This window comes from Amblyomma maculatum, chromosome 9, assembly GCF_055883805.1.
Source record: "Amblyomma maculatum isolate TAMU_Amacu chromosome 9, ASM5588380v1, whole genome shotgun sequence".
Taxonomy (NCBI): domain Eukaryota; kingdom Metazoa; phylum Arthropoda; class Arachnida; order Ixodida; family Ixodidae; genus Amblyomma; species Amblyomma maculatum.
The window spans coordinates 29,155,437-29,173,307 of NC_139352.1; the positions used below are offsets into that span (position 1 = coordinate 29,155,437).

The following is a 17,871-nucleotide window of genomic DNA, read 5'->3' on the forward strand; positions in this document are numbered from 1 at the left end:
TGGTACCTTGCAACCCTCTCATCCTGATTTCATCATTTATTCAGTACCATGGGGGTTTAATCAAAGGTACTGGGACCCGAAGAGCAGCGGAGAACACTGACAGTCAGGTTGAACCCTTCCTCCATGGGTTGAACATACGCGGCGATAACGATGGTGCTGTCTGGAATGTTCCACATGTACTTTTATTTTCACGCTTCCGTTTTTCGGCTATGTTTATTGCTTTGAAGCATAAGACTACAGTTATACAATTACAATGTTTCATTAACTCGTCATCACCTATAACACACCAATCATCCGTCACTACAACCATAAATTGTCATACGTTTTTTTGTGCAGACCCCATTATTTGCGACATGCGATGCCAACAACTACGACACCGACTGCTTATCGGGCGAACGTGTTGTATACGTTACCGTTTAAAAAGGTTGCATGCTATTTTGTGCAAATGTGCACTTGTGCTGCAGTAGCCAGCTGTTCACCTACGAAATGTGAAGAGTCCCATTTGGGTGGGTCGTTGCGACGGATATTTATTTTACATTCGCTGCTTGCACAAACGGGAAAAAGATTTATTTATTAGGGGAACTTCCGGTTTCTGTTCTCTTCAAGGACAAGCTTGCCAGCGCTGAGGCGTGGGAAGTCTTGGTCGACTGGTTCCTGTACGAGGCACGCGCTCTTGTTGTAAACTTCGAAGGCGAGGTCGAAGAATGCCCAGCCCACGCGCCTGTGCACTTTGTCGTCCAGGGGCATCACGAAGCGGCGCATCTGTGGATATGAAAACGGAGGCTGTTTATAGTCCCGTACGTTTTCATAATGATTTCTCTACTGTTATGACATAGAACTATGCAAGATACGCTCTAAATGGTGAATTCTATGAAAAACTTTCACAGCATTTACTAAAAAAATATTGCGCACAATTTCCACGGTAATGGCGCTGTCGCCAGTATTAACTCCAAAAATTAAATGTCCTGCTTGGAAGAAAATCCTTTTTGAGCGAAAGAGCACAGGCATGACTTTGGCAGGTGGTAGTTGGCAGGTGGCATGTCTGAATAGTGACTGTTTAGAGTTTTTTGAAGTAACAAGCACCACATGGCATTGCAAGCACTGCCAAGTATAACTTCTACGAGATCTAAGGCTGATATCGAAATGAATCCTTCTATACATCTTGGGCACACTGCTTCCGCATGTCATGTTCAAAGCGGAGCTGTTAGGTTATTTTTCGCGTTCCACCAACGACGCAGTGAGGTAGAAGTAGCCGAAGGTTTTCGCGCTAGAGTATAGAGTAACAGTCGCGCAAAACCCTTCCACAACGCTGCATTGCTGCGACGTTTTACCTTCGCGGGATTCACGCATGAATCTTCCCTTCTCCATGGAGGTACTTGATACTGCGCTGTCTTGTTGTAGAAAGTCATCATCACATGGGCCAAATGGTGTGACATACTCTGCCCTATCTAACACTGGCGAGGAGGTTCGACGGTATCTTTTGAATAATTACAAGTCGTGGTGCAATGACACAGTTCCTAATAATAATGGAGGCTTGTGGTTCCACTTCTAAACCTGAAAAATGACCCCTCGACTTCGCGTCATATCGTTCGATTGCACTCGCTACCTGCGTCGGTGAAATCATGGAAGGAATATTACTAACGTGCGTGGAATGGTACCTGGAGCAATATTAAATTATCCACATTTTATGTCCCGGTTTCGCCGTTGGCGCATCTCTATCGACAATGTGGTTGACCTTGTAACATCTGTGCACACCGAAACGCTTTGAAAATATTGACAGTCGTATTGTTTGCGACAGTATGTTTGGCCCTGGAAGATTTTTCTTCGGCGAAGGAACGGTGAACGTGCATGGCGCATTCAAGCCTTAAAGGAACTGGATAATGTTGCAAGCAGCAACCCTCATTAGTTCTTTCTGGTGTTCTTTTATATACAGTCGTGCCCCGTTAATATGACGCCCGTTAATATGGACGACCCGAATTATGGACAGTTTTTCTGGGGACGAAACCTTTTCAATGTATTTATGCCTCGTTAATATGGAAACTCGCTGTCTGGACAATGGACAGGAGAAGAATGCACACGGCCCACTTGGGCCCATGTATTTTTGTCTCGTTAATATGGACAGTGCTTGAAAAAAAGCAGAGGGCGCCGCCCGTGAACCTACGCGACAGCCGATACGGCGGAATGCCTGAACGAGTCCTGTGGGGTTGGAGAGAACCCACAGCGGGCGTGTCGCCGTTCTAAGGGGGAGGGGGGGGGGGGGGGAGGCGCATGAGCGCAGAGGAACGTACACATCAAATCGAGGGTCAGCGTAAAAAAGACTCCGAAAGGGGGGAACCAGGAGCTTTCTGGGTGCAGCGGAAGTGCCGCCGCAGTCGGGAAAACAGCAACATGTGGTTGCAATAAATTCTGCTGAACGTGAACAGAGAAGCCGGTAGAAGCGTAAGAAAGAAATGACAGGAAGAAAGACAAGTGCCTACAGTGGCGGTGGGAACGGAAGTTTTCTTTCCCAAAGCACAATGTGAGTTCCATGAAGCCGTTAACGCGTTTCGGTGAGAGTTAAGACACACTCACAAAGTAGAGCGACAAAAGAAAGGCGACGTACGAACACGCAACCGGGACCGGACGTCCCGTCCTGGGCCCACTTCCCTCTAATGCTCCTGGTTTTCGTCCCTGTTGCACTGCCGAACTGCCACATTTTGCGCACCAGGCGATCCGCATGTCGGCTTCGCTTTGAGTCAACGATGCGGCCTTGACAAGGCCTGAGCTCTTCGTAGTCGGCTAGCCGTCGTTCTGAACTGTACTTCAGCTTGCAGTGTTTGTTTTATAGGAACGCATAGAAACGGCGCCAAGAAGATGGGATGTTTGATAGCCCTCTGCATAGCAGCTTGCCAACTTGACTCCCTTGCTTCCTTACGGAAACAGTACAAGGCAAAAAAAGAATCAGAAGAACGGAAAGGCAGAAGGTTAACAAGGTAAAAAAGTGCAAAGCATCAGGAGCCTGGCTTTTTGCATGGCGAGAGTTAAACGCGAAAGAACAGAGCTGAACGTAGGCGCTAAGAAATCTGTGAATACAAACGGCAAAAGCCATCTCAATCAATCCAAGCCGTGAGGGACTAGTATCGACAGCTCAGCAATTTCCTCGCCTCAGTAGAATTTCAAGCAGCTACTTAGCGGCTACTTTGCTCAGTGAGGAGGCCATTTTGGAAGGGGCGGTGAGTAGAGAATCGGACGCTGATTCATCGGCCAGTGAGGTGTTCGTGCTCGAAAGTTCGACCAACACAAAGCCCACCATCACGGGTGTCATGGTGCGCAAGTCGCTTCAGTTCAGTTCAGTTCAGTTAAGTTCAGTCGTTCAGTCGTGTCCGACTCTTCGTGACCCTATGGACCATGTCTCTCCGCTTCAGACTGCGCTACAATTTTTCGAAGACCACAATGACAAGGATAATGCACTCAAAATTGCCGGTGTTCTGTGAAATTTCAAGTCCAGTGCACACCGTTATGTACAAAAGCAGTCATTAATTACAATTTTTTTTTCTCAATAAAATTCTTTTTGTTTTTATTCATGACTCGTTATTATGAATGACTCGCTTTATGGACAGTTTTGGTCGGAAACCAAAGTGTCCATATTAACGAGGCACGACTGTATCTTTTTCTCAAATCTAGTCATTGACACATTACATTACAATATGTACCTTTAAATGATTTTGATGATTTTGTTGGCAGCGCCTCTCAGTCTTCATTTAAAGTATTTCACGCGAACATGCAAGCTGCTCGAAATAAAACCACTCTACTGGAAGTTCTGTTCAATCAAATCAATACCCAGTTCAGTGTATTTATGTTGACCGAAGCATGGTATCGTGATGATGGTGACGCAATATTTTTTCCCGGAATACCAGACATGCATGCAATCTTAATCGAAGCTATGGCAGAGGAGGCGGCGCTGCCATGCTGATAAAGAAGGGTGTAAAATATGAAATATTCCCACCTTTCACTAAATCAACGAGAGATTTTGAGGCATTATCTTTGCGTAGCGGCAAGTTGGTTCTTGTTACGGTATACAGACCCCCTGAAGGGAACTTCACAATTTAATTTTCTTGAATCTCTTTTCTGGTACATTAATGACTCTAATTTAGACCTTGTTTGTGGGGGCGATTTCAACTTAAACAGGCATCAAACAACATCTAGTCGTGCCAAAGAATTTAAGCGTTTGCTTAAATCGCAAAACAAAGCTTATACCATATTCCTTCCAACTCGTATTACATCCTGTTCGTTAACATTAATTGACCTATTCTTAACCAATTTCGCAGATCATCAAGTCAAATCGAGTGTTCTTGCTTGTGATCTCAGTGCCCACCTGCCTATTTTTGTTTGTGTGAAACGTTTAGAAAATGAGAACAGAATAAATCGTAAAGTTACCTATCAGCAGATTTTTCCATTGCAGTTAGACCGATTCCGTAATGAAATATCAAGGGTGGGCTGGTAAAATATTCAAGAATCAACAGATTTTAATGTCTCATTCTGCTTATTCACTGATAAGTTCGTCGAGCTTTACAAATAACATTTTCCTTTCCGCACCATGAGTGTGTCGAGAAAAATAAGGAAACCTTGGATAAATTATTACCTAATGGCTAAAATTAGAGTTAAGAATAACATGTTACATTGGTTCATTCAGACCCGAGACATTACTCATTTGAAAGAATTTAGGAAGTATAGAAATAGCCTTAATAAGGAAATTAGAAAAGCTGAAAGTGATTACCTTGCAAATTTCTTTAGTGCAGTAAAGCACGATTCCAAGTCTACCTGGCGAAAACTCAATCAGGTTCTTGGCCGTTCACAAATTCCTTGTTCAATTAGTGAACTTAAGATCAATAACAAGTTGGTTTCTGGTCCTGCTATGGACCAGAAACCGAATTGTAGAGCCCCTCGTTAAGGAAAATCATCTAGAGCACCTCGTTAAGGGAAACCCCAGCAGTATATTCTTCCGTCCTGTGACGAACAATGAAGTGTATTCACCGTTTACGCAACTAAAAAACTCAGCCAGCTGTGATGTACACGATGTGCAAATTGAGGCTGTAAAATATGTTCTTGATATTATATCACCTGTCCTAACACACATATTTAACTTGTGTATAAGCTTCTGAGTACTTTTCAACTACCTGAAAATAGCAAAGGTGAGGGCTATATATATAAAAGGTGATCATGACATTTTTAATAATTACCACCACTCTCTGTCCTTCCTATATTCTAAAGGGTTAGAGAAAGTTATGTTGATGCGCCTTGAATCATTTTTTTTTTTCAAAAACCAAACAACATAATCGATGCGCAGTATGGGCTTCGGAAATTTAGTCTTACACAACTTGCTTTGCTAGATCAAAAAGAATACATTCTAACAAACATAGACAACACAACGTATGTACTAGGTTTCATATACCTAGATTTCACCAAGGCATTTGACTATCTGAATCGTAACTTCTTTCTTGAAAAACTAAAGACGTAAGGTGTTAGTGGGCTACTGTTAGAGCTAATCATATCATATATACCTTTCACATCGCGTGAAGGCAAGAAGCAAACAGTCGGCGAGGCCAAGGAAAGCGTTGGGGATGGTACTTTGTCTTTTTTTTTTTTTAATGTTTACCTGGATAATCACAGAAATTAGTAACGTAATCTGTTTAGGGGAAAGATAATTAAACACAAAGTAGAAGAAAAAACAACGTGCCGATGGTGGGAACCGAACCCACGACCTCCGAATATCGCGTCCGGTGCTCTACCAACTGAGCTACATCGGCCGCTGTCCCCCCTGCTACTTGCTTGGGTATTTATGTTGTCTGTATACGAACCTTGAGAGTGTTCACCAGCGCCACCCTCAGCCAAAGCGGCGGACGTGAAACGTCCTTTGTTACCGCCAGCGTCACGTAGAACGTGATCAAGAGCGAGGGCGAAAGCTGTGCTAGAACCCTCTTACGCTACCTATGGCTTTAAGACTGCCAGAACCGAGACCCCCGTAAGCTACAAGCAGATCAATTAAGGGGAAGTGAGGGTGCTCGTTATAATACATGAAGGCAAGAAGCAAACAGTCGGCGAGGCCAAGGAAAGCGTTGGGGATGGTACTTTGTCTTTTTTTTTTAATGTTTACTTGGATAATCACAGAAATTAGTAATGTAATCTGTTTAGGGGAAATATAATTAAACACAAAGTAGAAGAAAAAACAACGTGCTGATGGTGGGAACCGAACCCACGACCTCCGAATATCGCGTCCGGTGCTCTACCAACTGAGCTACATCGGCCGCTGTCCCCCCTGCTACTTGCTTGGGTATTTATGTTGTCTGTATACGAACCTTGAGAGTGTTCACCAGCGCCACCCTCAGCCAAAGCGGCGGACGTGGAACGTCCTTTGTTACCGCCAGCGTCACGTAGAACGTGATCAAGAGCGAGGGCGAAAGCTGTGCTAGAACCCTCTTACGCTACCTATGGCTTTAAGACTGCCAGAACCGAGACCCCCGTAAGCTACAAGCAGATCAATTAAGGGGAAATGAGGGTGCTCGTTATAATACATGAAGGCAAGAAGCAAACAGTCGGCGAGGCCAAGGAAAGCGTTGGGGATGGTACTTTGTCTTATTATTTTTTTTTAATGTTTACTTGGATAATCACAGAAATTAGTAATGTAATCTGTTTAGGGGAAAGATAATTAAACACAAAGTAGAAGAAAAAAACAACATGCCGATGGTGGGAACCGAACCCACGACCTCCGAATATCGCGTCCGGTGCTCTACCAACTGAGCTACATCGGCCGCTGTACTGTAGAGAACATCGCGTGCCATATGTTGAGCTCAATGGCCATTTCTCAAGTCTGCTTTGTGTACAGTCGGGGGTTCCACAGGGAAACGTTTTATGACCATTTCTATTTAATGTATACTTAAACGACACCATCAGCGTGGAAGCGCTGACGGCACTAGCATTTTTTGGGTCGCGGAAAACTGTACAGAACTGTTTAACATTGCAAACTCGGCATTATCAAAAGTAGGCGGTTGGGCAGAACAGAACGGTCTAATAATAAACAACAGTAACACAAAACCGATTGTTTTTCATGCGAAAACAAGAATGGTACCGTCGGAGTTAAAACTGAAGTTACAAAGCTCGAAAATAGAAATCGTGTGTGCATTTAAAACATTAAGAGTCATTTTTACAGATACTCTGTCTTGGGTCCGACACATAGATTACATATCTTCTAGGCTTGCGTCAGTAATTGGTATTCTGCATAGAAACAAGTTTTTCTTACCTAAGAATGCTATGATGCTTTTATATAGCTCTCTCTTTCTGTCTTATATTAATTATTGCAACCTCGTGTGGGGTACTACTACAGTGACTAATATGCAGAAACTCAGTAGGCTTCATAGAAAGGTGGTAAGAATCATTACACACTATATGTACGACGCTAATGTGCAACCATTGTTTTAAAAGCTGGGACTTTTGCATGTGAAAGACATGTAAAATTACAATCTACGTCTCGCATTAATCAAAGAAAGGAGACACTGCTAATATTTTAACAAATTTAGGAAACTTAACTTCCAAAGTTAACTCCCATTTCATGCGGAAACCCGAAATCTGGAAAGTTGATTTCAGCTGAATGAATTACGGTGCGCAAACACTAAAATACTGTATTCCATCACTTTTAAATTCCTATTGGTCTAATTATACCGACATTTTACAGTTGAATGTTAAGCAGTTTAAGAATATTTTCTTTCGGTACTAGTATTGTATAACGTTTGGAAATGATATGACTTTTTTGTGGCGTTATCTTGTGGTGATATCATTCCTGATACATTAGTATATTCCTTTTTTTTTGGATGCCGTGTGTGCATGGGACTGAAATGATTTCAAATACAACACAGTTGCATAGATTATCTCATTTTTCATTGTTACCTAATTTTTTATCTCTGAGACACGGACCTAGAATTGTTTTGTTTGCAACTGCACATTGCTGTCGACCTTGTGCAATTTCCACGCCAATACCTTTTGTGTAACCGGTATTTTTCATTGCTATTGTGTGCTTTGCTGTCAAGTGCCATCTGTCGTTTTGTCGCTCTCATGTAGGGCGGGGGCAAGGACCAGTCAAGCTGCAGCCGCCGCTTGTAGCCCCGTGTCCCTCCATCGTTGATTGGAAATAAAGCTTATCTTACTTACATCAAGGACGCCTACAAAAAGGTAACTCATCAGGCCACTTTGCACGCCCTCTTAGGTGCTGTTCGGAGCAGGTATTTTCAGCTGCATAAGCAGCTACCTATCACAGGGGTCCCTTTTTGTCCAGAGTGAAGGTCGACCAACATCTTTATATCTAAATTTGCGCGGAGTGCCATCCGATGGAGTTCTGAGCCCAGCTCTCTACAGCCTTACTCTCGTCGGCCTCGTACACTTATGGCCACAATCTTCTCAAATTTGCATCAATTAATATGATATATTTATTAGGGTATCCACTGTGACTCGTTCTCTAGATCTTGCGCGGCTTCAAAAGCCTTCAACATAACTGACGTCGTACCTTCGTTTGCAAGGCTAATATTTCAATCGAGAAGTGTTTCCTTGCGACATTCACACGCAAAACAGTATCACATTAAACTATGTGCATCATTGTGTCATATTGCATATAGAAGCTGAGCGCACCTATATTCCTTCGCCATTCACCCCTGCCGTAAGACCTACATCCCCATATGGAGTCTACATGAACCTCGAATTCAAATTTATATTCCTGGAAGTACGAACAAAGCCGCCATGTCATCCCGTGCTCCTAAAGAAATGACGTTGGATTACCTGCATTTCAAACATCGACATCGTACACTTATCTACACACATGGCTCGGTTAATCCAACCAGTTGCGCGGAGATTTTGGTAACACCCGCCAAGTGAACCCTGATAAGTTTAAAACGTCATATCTGACTACTACTGGGGCTGAACTAGCTGCTCTAAGCGCTACCATTGAATTAATTTGCCAAGACCATTCACATGACTGGAGCGTGTTCACAGACTATAAGCAGCTCTTCAAGGCCTGCAAGCTGCACTACGCCGTGGGTCACATGGCCAACTCTTCAGATAGATCTGCCAGCTGTACCACGGCCCAATATCGAAAGGTGACCACGACATTATTTTTCAGTAGCTCCGAAGACACTGAAAACCACCAGGCGGACGAGGCTGCTCTTTCTGCCCATAATGACGAACTTCAAGTCAAAATCCCCGTATCAAGGGTTGACGAAGCACGTGCGTTTCGCTCTTGCCATTGCAGGTAACATTTTTAACGTGGAGCACGGGAGAGTTTTCTGACCACCGCCTCAAGGACCCTGGACTGCGTCTTAGCCTTGTCCATAAGATATCGCGTAGAGAAGCAACATTTTGTGCCGTTTATGGCTCGATACTATTTCACGAACAGGTATCCATTCCATATTGGAACTGCCGACAGCACTGCCTGTGATAATTGTGCCTCTGAAGAGACAATCGAAGACCTCCTGTGAGATCATAGTGCATTGTGAATTAGACATGAGTTTCTTTCTGCGCTGGACCGCCTCAATCCTCACCCTTTAACTGGGGATAAGATCCTTGGGCCGTAGGCACGACAGTCGACTGCGTTAAAGGAGTAAAGGGTACTGTTTATATACCTAAGAACAACAGGCGTGAATGACAAACTGTGACTGCGCTCCACGCCCTTTTTTCTTTCTCTCTTAAATCCGCTTATTATTTATGAGAGGTTATGGAAGTTTATGCAGACGACGACGCACAAGAGCAGAAGGAAAGTGCGTTGTAGTTTCAGAAGTGCTTTTAGGTGGGCCAAGCAGAGAGCCACGGAACAGATAACGGTTGGTGTGACGTTAAATTCAGTCTACTGCCGGAGACGATCGTAACAATATTGGCCTTTGCTGGTGGACCTTACCACTTGGTGGCACTAAAAGGAAGAACGCATGGTTTAAACAAGTTAATATATATTACATTGATCATGAAAGTCGGGCTTTAGTATATGGTGCCGGCATACTGGGTCCTTTCGTTGCTACGAACATTGCATCTGTTTGAAGAGTCTGAAGTTAATTTACTACGTTTAATGAATATGCCACAGCGTCATACAGAGGTAATTTTGTTCATGTCCTTGTTGAGTATATTATAGCTAATTTTATTCCTTATTCTTGATTCGTTTTAAATATGCGTTCAAACCAGGAAACCACGCAGCCCAAGACGCCATCATACTTGAAGAGGCGCTGCTATCAGCACCGCTGATACAAGAAAAGACGGTTGTTGGTATCCATGGCAGATTTCACCGATTTTTTTCGTTATTTTAATAATGGCATTGTATTCGCCAGTATTTAGCACTGTCATTTACAGTATAACAAAATCTGTGCATTTTAGTTACTGACATGTTTTGCTTGCATCTTAGATGGCGCAGCAGTCATGTTCATAGCGCTGCACAGAGTTGCTAAACTAACTTTAAGTCGTCTACAACGTCAGTTTTTGCAGGCACCGGCTACCGCTGTGACAACGAAAGTACAATACGGAAAATAAAGTTTTAAGTACTTATGCTGTGTTTCTCAGTTCCATAGCCGGGTATTCCTTAATTTAAGGGTGCAACTTTCGAATGAAGTGAAGCAAAATTGTTAAAAAAGTCAGGACATTGTCTCTTTGAGGGATAGGAGCCCTGCAGAGCTGGCCAGAGAAATAACTCGATTTAAAGATATTCTAGTCGAAATCAAGATCTTACCTAAAATGAGCATGGTTTTGTTTGGTTTGTAGGGTTTAACGCCCCAAAGCGACTCAGGCTATAAGAGGCGCCATAACGGATGACTCCGGAAGTTTCGACCACCTAAAGTTGTTTAACGTGTCCTGACATTGTACAGCACACGGGTGCCACTCCGTTTCTCCTCGATCGAAACACAGCCGACGACGGTCGGGTTCGAACCCGAGTACTCCGTCAGAGTAGTCGGGGATCTTAGCCACTGCCCCACCGCGGCGGGAAGTTTATATGGTGTTTAGCGCTATAAAGCGACTCAGGCTATAAAGACGCTGTAGTGGAGGACTCTGCAAATTTCCACCAGCTGGGATATTTAACGTGCGCTGACATCACAGAGCATACGGACACCTCCCTTTTCGCCTCCATCGAAAAGCGGCAGCCGCGGCCAGGGATTGATCCCGCATACTTGGGCGCAAATATCGAGTGCCCTAACCTCGGTATACCACCACGCACGGTAAATGGGCATCGGTGGAACATGTATTCCGAATAGAGGATAATCAATGGTCGCTAAGAGTAACAACCTATATTCCAAGCGAAGGAAAGCGTAGCAGGTTGCGGCAAAAATTCGTGGTTGGTCTAGGCTAAAGAGGTTCGGAGGCGTCAAGCAGGTAGCACAGGACCGGGCTAACTGGAGAAATATGAGAGGGGCCTTCGCCCTGCGGTGGCTACATTCAGGCTGATGATGATGATGATCATGATGATGTAGATGGGCCTGTTGGTGCAATATTAAGAAAGGTTCGGTTCCCACCATCGGCACGTTTTTTTTTCTACTTTGTGTTTAATTATCTTTCCCCTAAATAGATTACATTAATAATTTCTGTGATTATCCAAGTAAACATTTAAACAAAAGACATAAAGTATCATCCCCAACGCTTTCCTTGGCCTCGCCGACTGTTGGCTTCTTTCCTTCATGTATTATAACGAGCACCCTCATTTCCCCTTAATTGATCTGCTTGTAGCTTACGGGGGTCTCGATTCTGGCAGTCTTGAAGCCATAGGTAGCGTAAGAGGGTTCTAGCACAGCTCTCGCCCTCACTCTTGATCACATTCTACGTGACGCTGGCGGTAACAAAGGACGTTCCACGTCCGCCGCTATGGTTGAGGGTGGCGCTGGTGAACACTTTTAAGGTTCGCATACAGACAACATAAATACCCAAGCAAGTAGCAGGGGGGACAGCGGCCGATGTAGCTCAGTTGGAAGAGCACCGGACGCGATATTCGGAGGTCGTGAGTTCGGTTCCCACCATCGGCACGTTGTTTTTTTTCTACTTTCTGTTTAATTATCTTTCCCCTAAATAGATTACATTAATTATGTGATTATCCAAGTAAACATTAAAAAAAAAGACAAAGTACCATCCCCAACGCTTTCCTTGGCCTCGCCGACTGTTGGCTTCTTTCCTTCATGTATTATAACGAGCACCCTCATTTCCCCTTAATTGATCTGTTGTAGCCCCGGAAAAAGTCATACGAAAATAGAAAATGAACTGGACGAGTGCTATGTTACATGGACCATAGAAAGAAAATTAGATAGCTCTCGTTTCATTCCACTCAATTCTACGTCCGTGTACGTTTTTCGTCACCCTATGCCTTCCTTAGTGCTGCAGGTTACAATGCGGTGTTGGCGGTGGCGGCGATGGAAGTGTCATTTGGGACTCTTTTCACATGAGGAACATCTGGTTTTGGATTTGCTCTGCCCCGAATGTTTTTTTTTTAAGGCGGAAGCCTTTCTTGGCTTGTAAAGTGCACCAAAGTCTGGTTCTTGCTTCTAGCCCCGCCTGTAAATGTCGCTCGAAGGAATGCCTGAATGAAACTTAAAACGGAACGAATGAAACTGCGTGTTTTATTAGGCTCCTATCGAGTTGTACAGATATTATCGCATTTGCGCACATGCGTAGAACGAAATATTGCTAGCCGGCAAAAGTCTTGTCGTCGTCGTTCAGTCGTTCAGTCGTGTCCGACTCTTCGTGACCCTATTGACCATGTCACGCCACGTTTTCCGGTCTCTCACTATCTTCCTAACATCACATAACTTCATCTGCAGTGCCTCGAGGATGCCATCTAACCATCGCGTTCACTGCCTACCCCTTCTCCGGCGACCCTCAACCTTTCCCAACATCAAATCTTTCTCCAGCGACTCCTCTCTTCTCATCAGATGACCAAAGTAGCTGAGCTTTAACTTTAGAATTTGACCCTCGAGTGAGCAGTCAGGGTTTATGGTCGACAATATTGACTGATTTGATCTTCTGCAGTCCAAGGAACTCTCAAGAGTCTTCGCCAGCACCACAATTCAAACGCGTCAATTCTTCGGCGGTCAGCCTTTTTCACAGTCCAACTCTCGCATCCATACATCACAACTGGAAAGACCATAGCACGAGTTATACGGATCTTGGTTGGCAGACTAATGTCTCTGCTCTTTACTAGGCGGTCAAGGCTAACCATTGCTCTCTTTCCCAGAAGCAGGCGTCTCCTAATTTCATGGCTGCAGTCTCCTTCCGAGGTAATCTTGGAGCCCAAGAAAAGAAAATCTGTCACAGCTCCCACTTCTTGTCCCTTAATGCTCCAGGACTTGATAGGGCAAGACGCCATGATCTTTGTCTTTTTAATGTTCAGTTTAAGCCCAAACTTCTCACTCTGTTCTTGTACGCGCATCAGAAGTCTCTTGAGTTCCGCTTCACTTTCTGCCATTAAAGTGGTATCATCCGCATATCTAAGGTTGTTGATACATTTTCCAGCAATCTTCACTCCAGCTGAAGACTCGTCCAGACCGGCTTTCCTCATGATGCACTCTGCATATAGGTTAAATAGGCAGGGCGACAATATGCAGCCTTGCCTCACTCCTTTCTCAATCGGAAACCAATCAGTAAGACCATGCCCAGTTCTGACTGTGGCCTCTTGCCCTTCATACAGGTTCCTGAGGAGACAGATGAGGTGAATTGGAACTCCCATCTCTTGGAGAGCTTGCCACAATCTGCTGTGATCTACGCAGTCAAACACTTTCGCATAATCAATAAAGCAGAAGTAGATGGGTTTCTGGAACTCTCTTGCTTTTTCCACGATCCAGCGAAGGTTGGCAACTTGGTCTCTAGTTCCTCTGCCCTTGCGAAACCCAGCTTGCACGTCCGGAAGCTCCCGATCCACATACTGCAGCAGCCTACCTTGGAGGATTTTCAACATCACCTTGCTAGCATGCGAAATAAGCGCGATCGTGCGGTAGTTGGAACAATCTTTGGCACTGCCTTTCTTTGGAATGGGGAAGTAAACTGACCTCCTCCAACCCTGTGGCCACTGCAGGGTTGCCCAAATCTTCTGACATAATGTATGCAGAATGTTAACAGCGCCATGGTTGAGGTTTTGAAGCAACTCAGCTGGAATGCCATCAATTCCGCTAGCTTTGTTCTTAGCAAGGCTGGCTAAGGCCCATTCAACTTCACTCTTCAGGATGCCCGGCTCGAGATCAGTGATCACAACCGTCTTATGTTGGGTTTGCACATTCGGGTCCTTCTTGTACAGTTCTTCTGTGTATTCCTGCCCATTCTTCTGTTTACTATGAGAGCGACCCCATTCCTTCTCTTGGATTCGTGCCCACAATAAAAGACATAATGGTCGCCGGAGTTAAATTCTCCCATTCCGGTCCACTTGAGCTCGCTGATACCCAAGATATCAATGTTCAATCTGTCCATTTCTCGCTTGACGACATCCAGTTTACCTTGCGTCATAGATCTTACGTTCCATGTTGCTACGTGATATATCTCCTTGCAACATCGGACTTTCCGGTCGCTTCCCGACACATCCACAACTGAGTGTCCTTTTGGCTTTAGCCCAGCCGCTTCATTCGTCCTGGAGCTACTAGGAATCGCCCTTTGTTCATCCTCAGTAACATGTGGGACGCCTTCCAACCTGGGGGGCTCATCTTCCGGCGCCATATCATTAATGGTAATGTGACTGGCCATAGGGTTTTCTTGGCAGGAAATACTGGAGTGGGTTGCCATTACCTTCTCCAGTGAATCACATTTTGTCAGAACTCTCTGCCGTGACCTGTCTATCTTGGGTGGCCCTACACAGCAGAGCTCACGACTTCATCGAGTTTCGCAAGCCCCTCCGCCACGACAAGGCAGTGATCCATGATCCATGAAAAGTCTTGTACAATCATCAAATACTTTGAAGCCTGCTTTTTATGATTACAGCATGACGTCCCACACCGCGTCATGGGCGCATAATAAATAAAAGAAAGAACAAAAAATACGCAGAATTGAACAATTTAATTGGGGTTTAGGCTAGTTACCTCACGTGAACTTTGTTAAGCTTGGCGACTTGGTAAAACTGGCATTTTTTTTTCTCTGTGAGCTCCTCTCTCTTCGTCGGTCCATGTATCAAGCCGATCACGATTACTGTTCGCTGCCGCTTCTCGGCAAGCTATATCGGGTGGTTGATCATACTCAGCCTGACGCTCGGACCGACAAGCACCTCAATCATGGCGAGACTGAGCAACCAAACGCGGCGAAGCAGTTGTTAAACTCCCGGCAGGGGGTGGAGGGGGCGGTGGAGTGAGTCTCCGAGTAGAGTGACGTTACTGACCATTCCTCCGCTCGGGAGGCTCAAGATAAGACGCGCGAGCGCATGACATTGAGAGTTGAAGTGCTAATGAAAAAGTCTGAACAAATGCAAAGCACGAAGGTCCAATCTACTCACCTTCCTGTCAACTGTAGAGGCAGTCTCGAAACTGTACAGCGTGGTGTCATTGGATGCGTAAGCAGTTATGCTTGCCTCGTGTTCCCGTCGAGAGAGATGAGCGGGAATGCACGTGGCTTCGAAAGCCATCGCGGTAGATCTGACGCAGCTCTGGCCGAACTGCACTGTGCCGACCACCGGTTTCTTCATGACAAAACGTGCCACCGCCAGCGTGGACGACAATGCAACCTCGAGCTCAGTCTCGTCAGCCAGGCCGAACGTGAGGAACTTGAAAATGTTTTCCTGGGTGAAAAGTGTCATATTATCTGCTACCATTTGCACAATAGTGCATCTGTCGACCATCAAATAACATAGGTCTGTCATAGCAGTGTAACATCGGGTTAGAAGGGTGTACAGCGGTGAGGAACCTTGTCAAGAGCGCGCAGACGGCGCTCTGCGGAACAAGTCAGCGACATCTCATATTAGGCTGTGGGCTTAAGTCATGCGTCTCGTGCGCATGCGCGGTAAATTAGATTAATGCCTGCTCATCCCTTCTTTATCCAGCCATTGCCTTTCGAGTACCTTTCGCACTGTTGGAACCGCGCCATAGAGAAAGAGATTGATGAAGAGCGGACACTCAGCGAAAAATGGCACGAGGAAATGACCCGCTATTTGTTGCGTTGCCGCCCATTGTTGGATGGTGACATAAGCACGGGCGCACGCGCGGCGGCAGCCCACCGGAGCAGACGACAGAAAGTTGTCGAAAGGGCTGGCTGTCTGCGCGTGCCTCGCCTGTGAGGCAGAGACCGCATATTTTGATCTCTCTTGGCCTGCTACGCGGAACGACTGCTGTTTGGAACGACCGGAAGGTGAGCAACGTTTCTTGCTGAACTACGCTGCATTTCATCACAGTTTAGGCTAACCGCGCCGGCCGGTGCCAATTAAGTTTCGCAGCTCATGAAGAGGCGCGGTGCGCACGCCTTGTGGTCAGTCGGCTGTTCAGGTGCAGCTCGTGACGCTCCGGCTGTTGCTAACCACGGCGAGGTGTAATATTTGGTGTTTCTGCGAAAATGGCTTGCATTTAGAACAGTTTAGCTCAGCACGGCGGTCTGCGCTTCAGTCATGTGTGAAGGGCAAGCAAACATGGCGTGCTCGCCGGCCGCGGTGGGGTCAGGACGCGTTGGCCACGTCTGACGGGGTTTAGCGAACGGCTAGTTTAGCGTGGTGTCGCGTTGCATTTAACAGAACAATGCTAAAGTGAGAAATGTTTTATTGCACTGCAAGCTTCGTTGCTTCAGCTGTCCAGTGCTTTTGAGGAACGTTGAACATTGTTAATTTAGTGGCTGGTATTTCACGCACTGTAGGAATGCATTTTCAGAGAGGTTCGGTTAGCCTGCATTTCCTGACCTGTACGTTGCAAGAGTAGTTTTTGTAGCAACTTTACGGAAGGCAGCTTTCCCGTTCTAGACCATAACTGCTGCTCACCTAGCTTCAGTACGCACTCACATACACGAATGTATGCGCGGTGCAATGACCTTCTTTCTTTGCAGCCTTCTGCATCATGTTCATACCTTTTCCAACAGCGCTGCATGAACCCATTGACTACAGCCGAAGCACGGCAGATGCGACGAGTGAACGGTGTGGCCTTCCCTCAAGCATCAGTTGTGGCTGTAGAAAGAAGGAAAAGAAAATGCACGGGCCTGCTACTGGCCCTGTAGCTGAGCCACCTCCGCTGCCTCGTGCTGACAGAAGAGAGAAAATAGAGAAGAAAGACAAAGCAGAAGGAGAGAAAGACGCGCGCCGCAACAGCCATCGTCCGCCAACTAAGCGGTGGCGGGTGCAACGACGGCCCACAACAGATAAAAATTCAGTTACAGGCTAGCCCCCGCCGCAAGCGGCGTTGACCTACCGTCCCAGCCCCGTAGGGCCAGGAACTGCCACCCTTCACAACCTCATCCCCTCCTCCTCAAGCATCAGTACTCCTCTCTGCCCTGAACAGTACAAGTTACTCTTGCTAAGGTTGCCGCTTCTGTAACTGTGTACCTTATGTATAATGCCTGTTTTGTTACATAGCATTTGCCAAAATTCGGAAATCAATCTCATGCTAGTTTTTGTCTCTACCCAAGTGTTGTTTCTCGCCTTGTGTATTTTTTCTGTATTTTGCACATTGCCTAATGTGTGCCAAGTTTTGTAAATGTATGCCTATATTGGTTGCATCTCTTATGCGTTTTATATGGAGCAAAATAAATGCTCATTTCACAAAGCACTTGGGATCTTTTCTGCAATTTTGATTTGTAAAGTCTGTGGCGCAGCTGCGTCGATGGCCAGTTTAGAGCACTGGGAATCTGTTTTTTTTGTTGTTATGCATGCTGAAAATAACTAAACAATAGCAGACCTCGTAAAACCAAAATAATGCGCCAAAAGGGCAGGGGCAGGTCGCAGCG

The 17,871-nt window shown here is 45.5% G+C and overlaps 1 protein-coding gene and 2 non-coding genes across 3 annotated transcripts; all 3 read right to left on the reverse strand.

The window, feature by feature from the left end:
* Window positions 1–381: 381 nt before the first annotated feature.
* On the reverse strand, window positions 382–15,843 carry LOC146178713 (uncharacterized). The gene is made up of 2 exons (XM_084579792.1): window positions 15,449–15,843; window positions 382–762 (listed from the first exon to the last, which is right to left on the reverse strand). Exons 1-2 carry the CDS (start codon window positions 15,809–15,811, stop codon window positions 574–576), a joined length of 552 nt encoding a protein of 183 aa, XP_084435918.1. The 5' UTR covers window positions 15,812–15,843; the 3' UTR covers window positions 382–573.
* TRNAS-CGA (transfer RNA serine (anticodon CGA)) lies at window positions 5,714–5,786 on the reverse strand. The gene has a single exon. It is a non-coding gene; the product is annotated as a tRNA-Ser (tRNA).
* On the reverse strand, window positions 6,716–6,788 carry TRNAS-CGA (transfer RNA serine (anticodon CGA)). The gene has a single exon. It is a non-coding gene; the product is annotated as a tRNA-Ser (tRNA).
* Window positions 15,844–17,871: the final 2,028 nt, after the last annotated feature.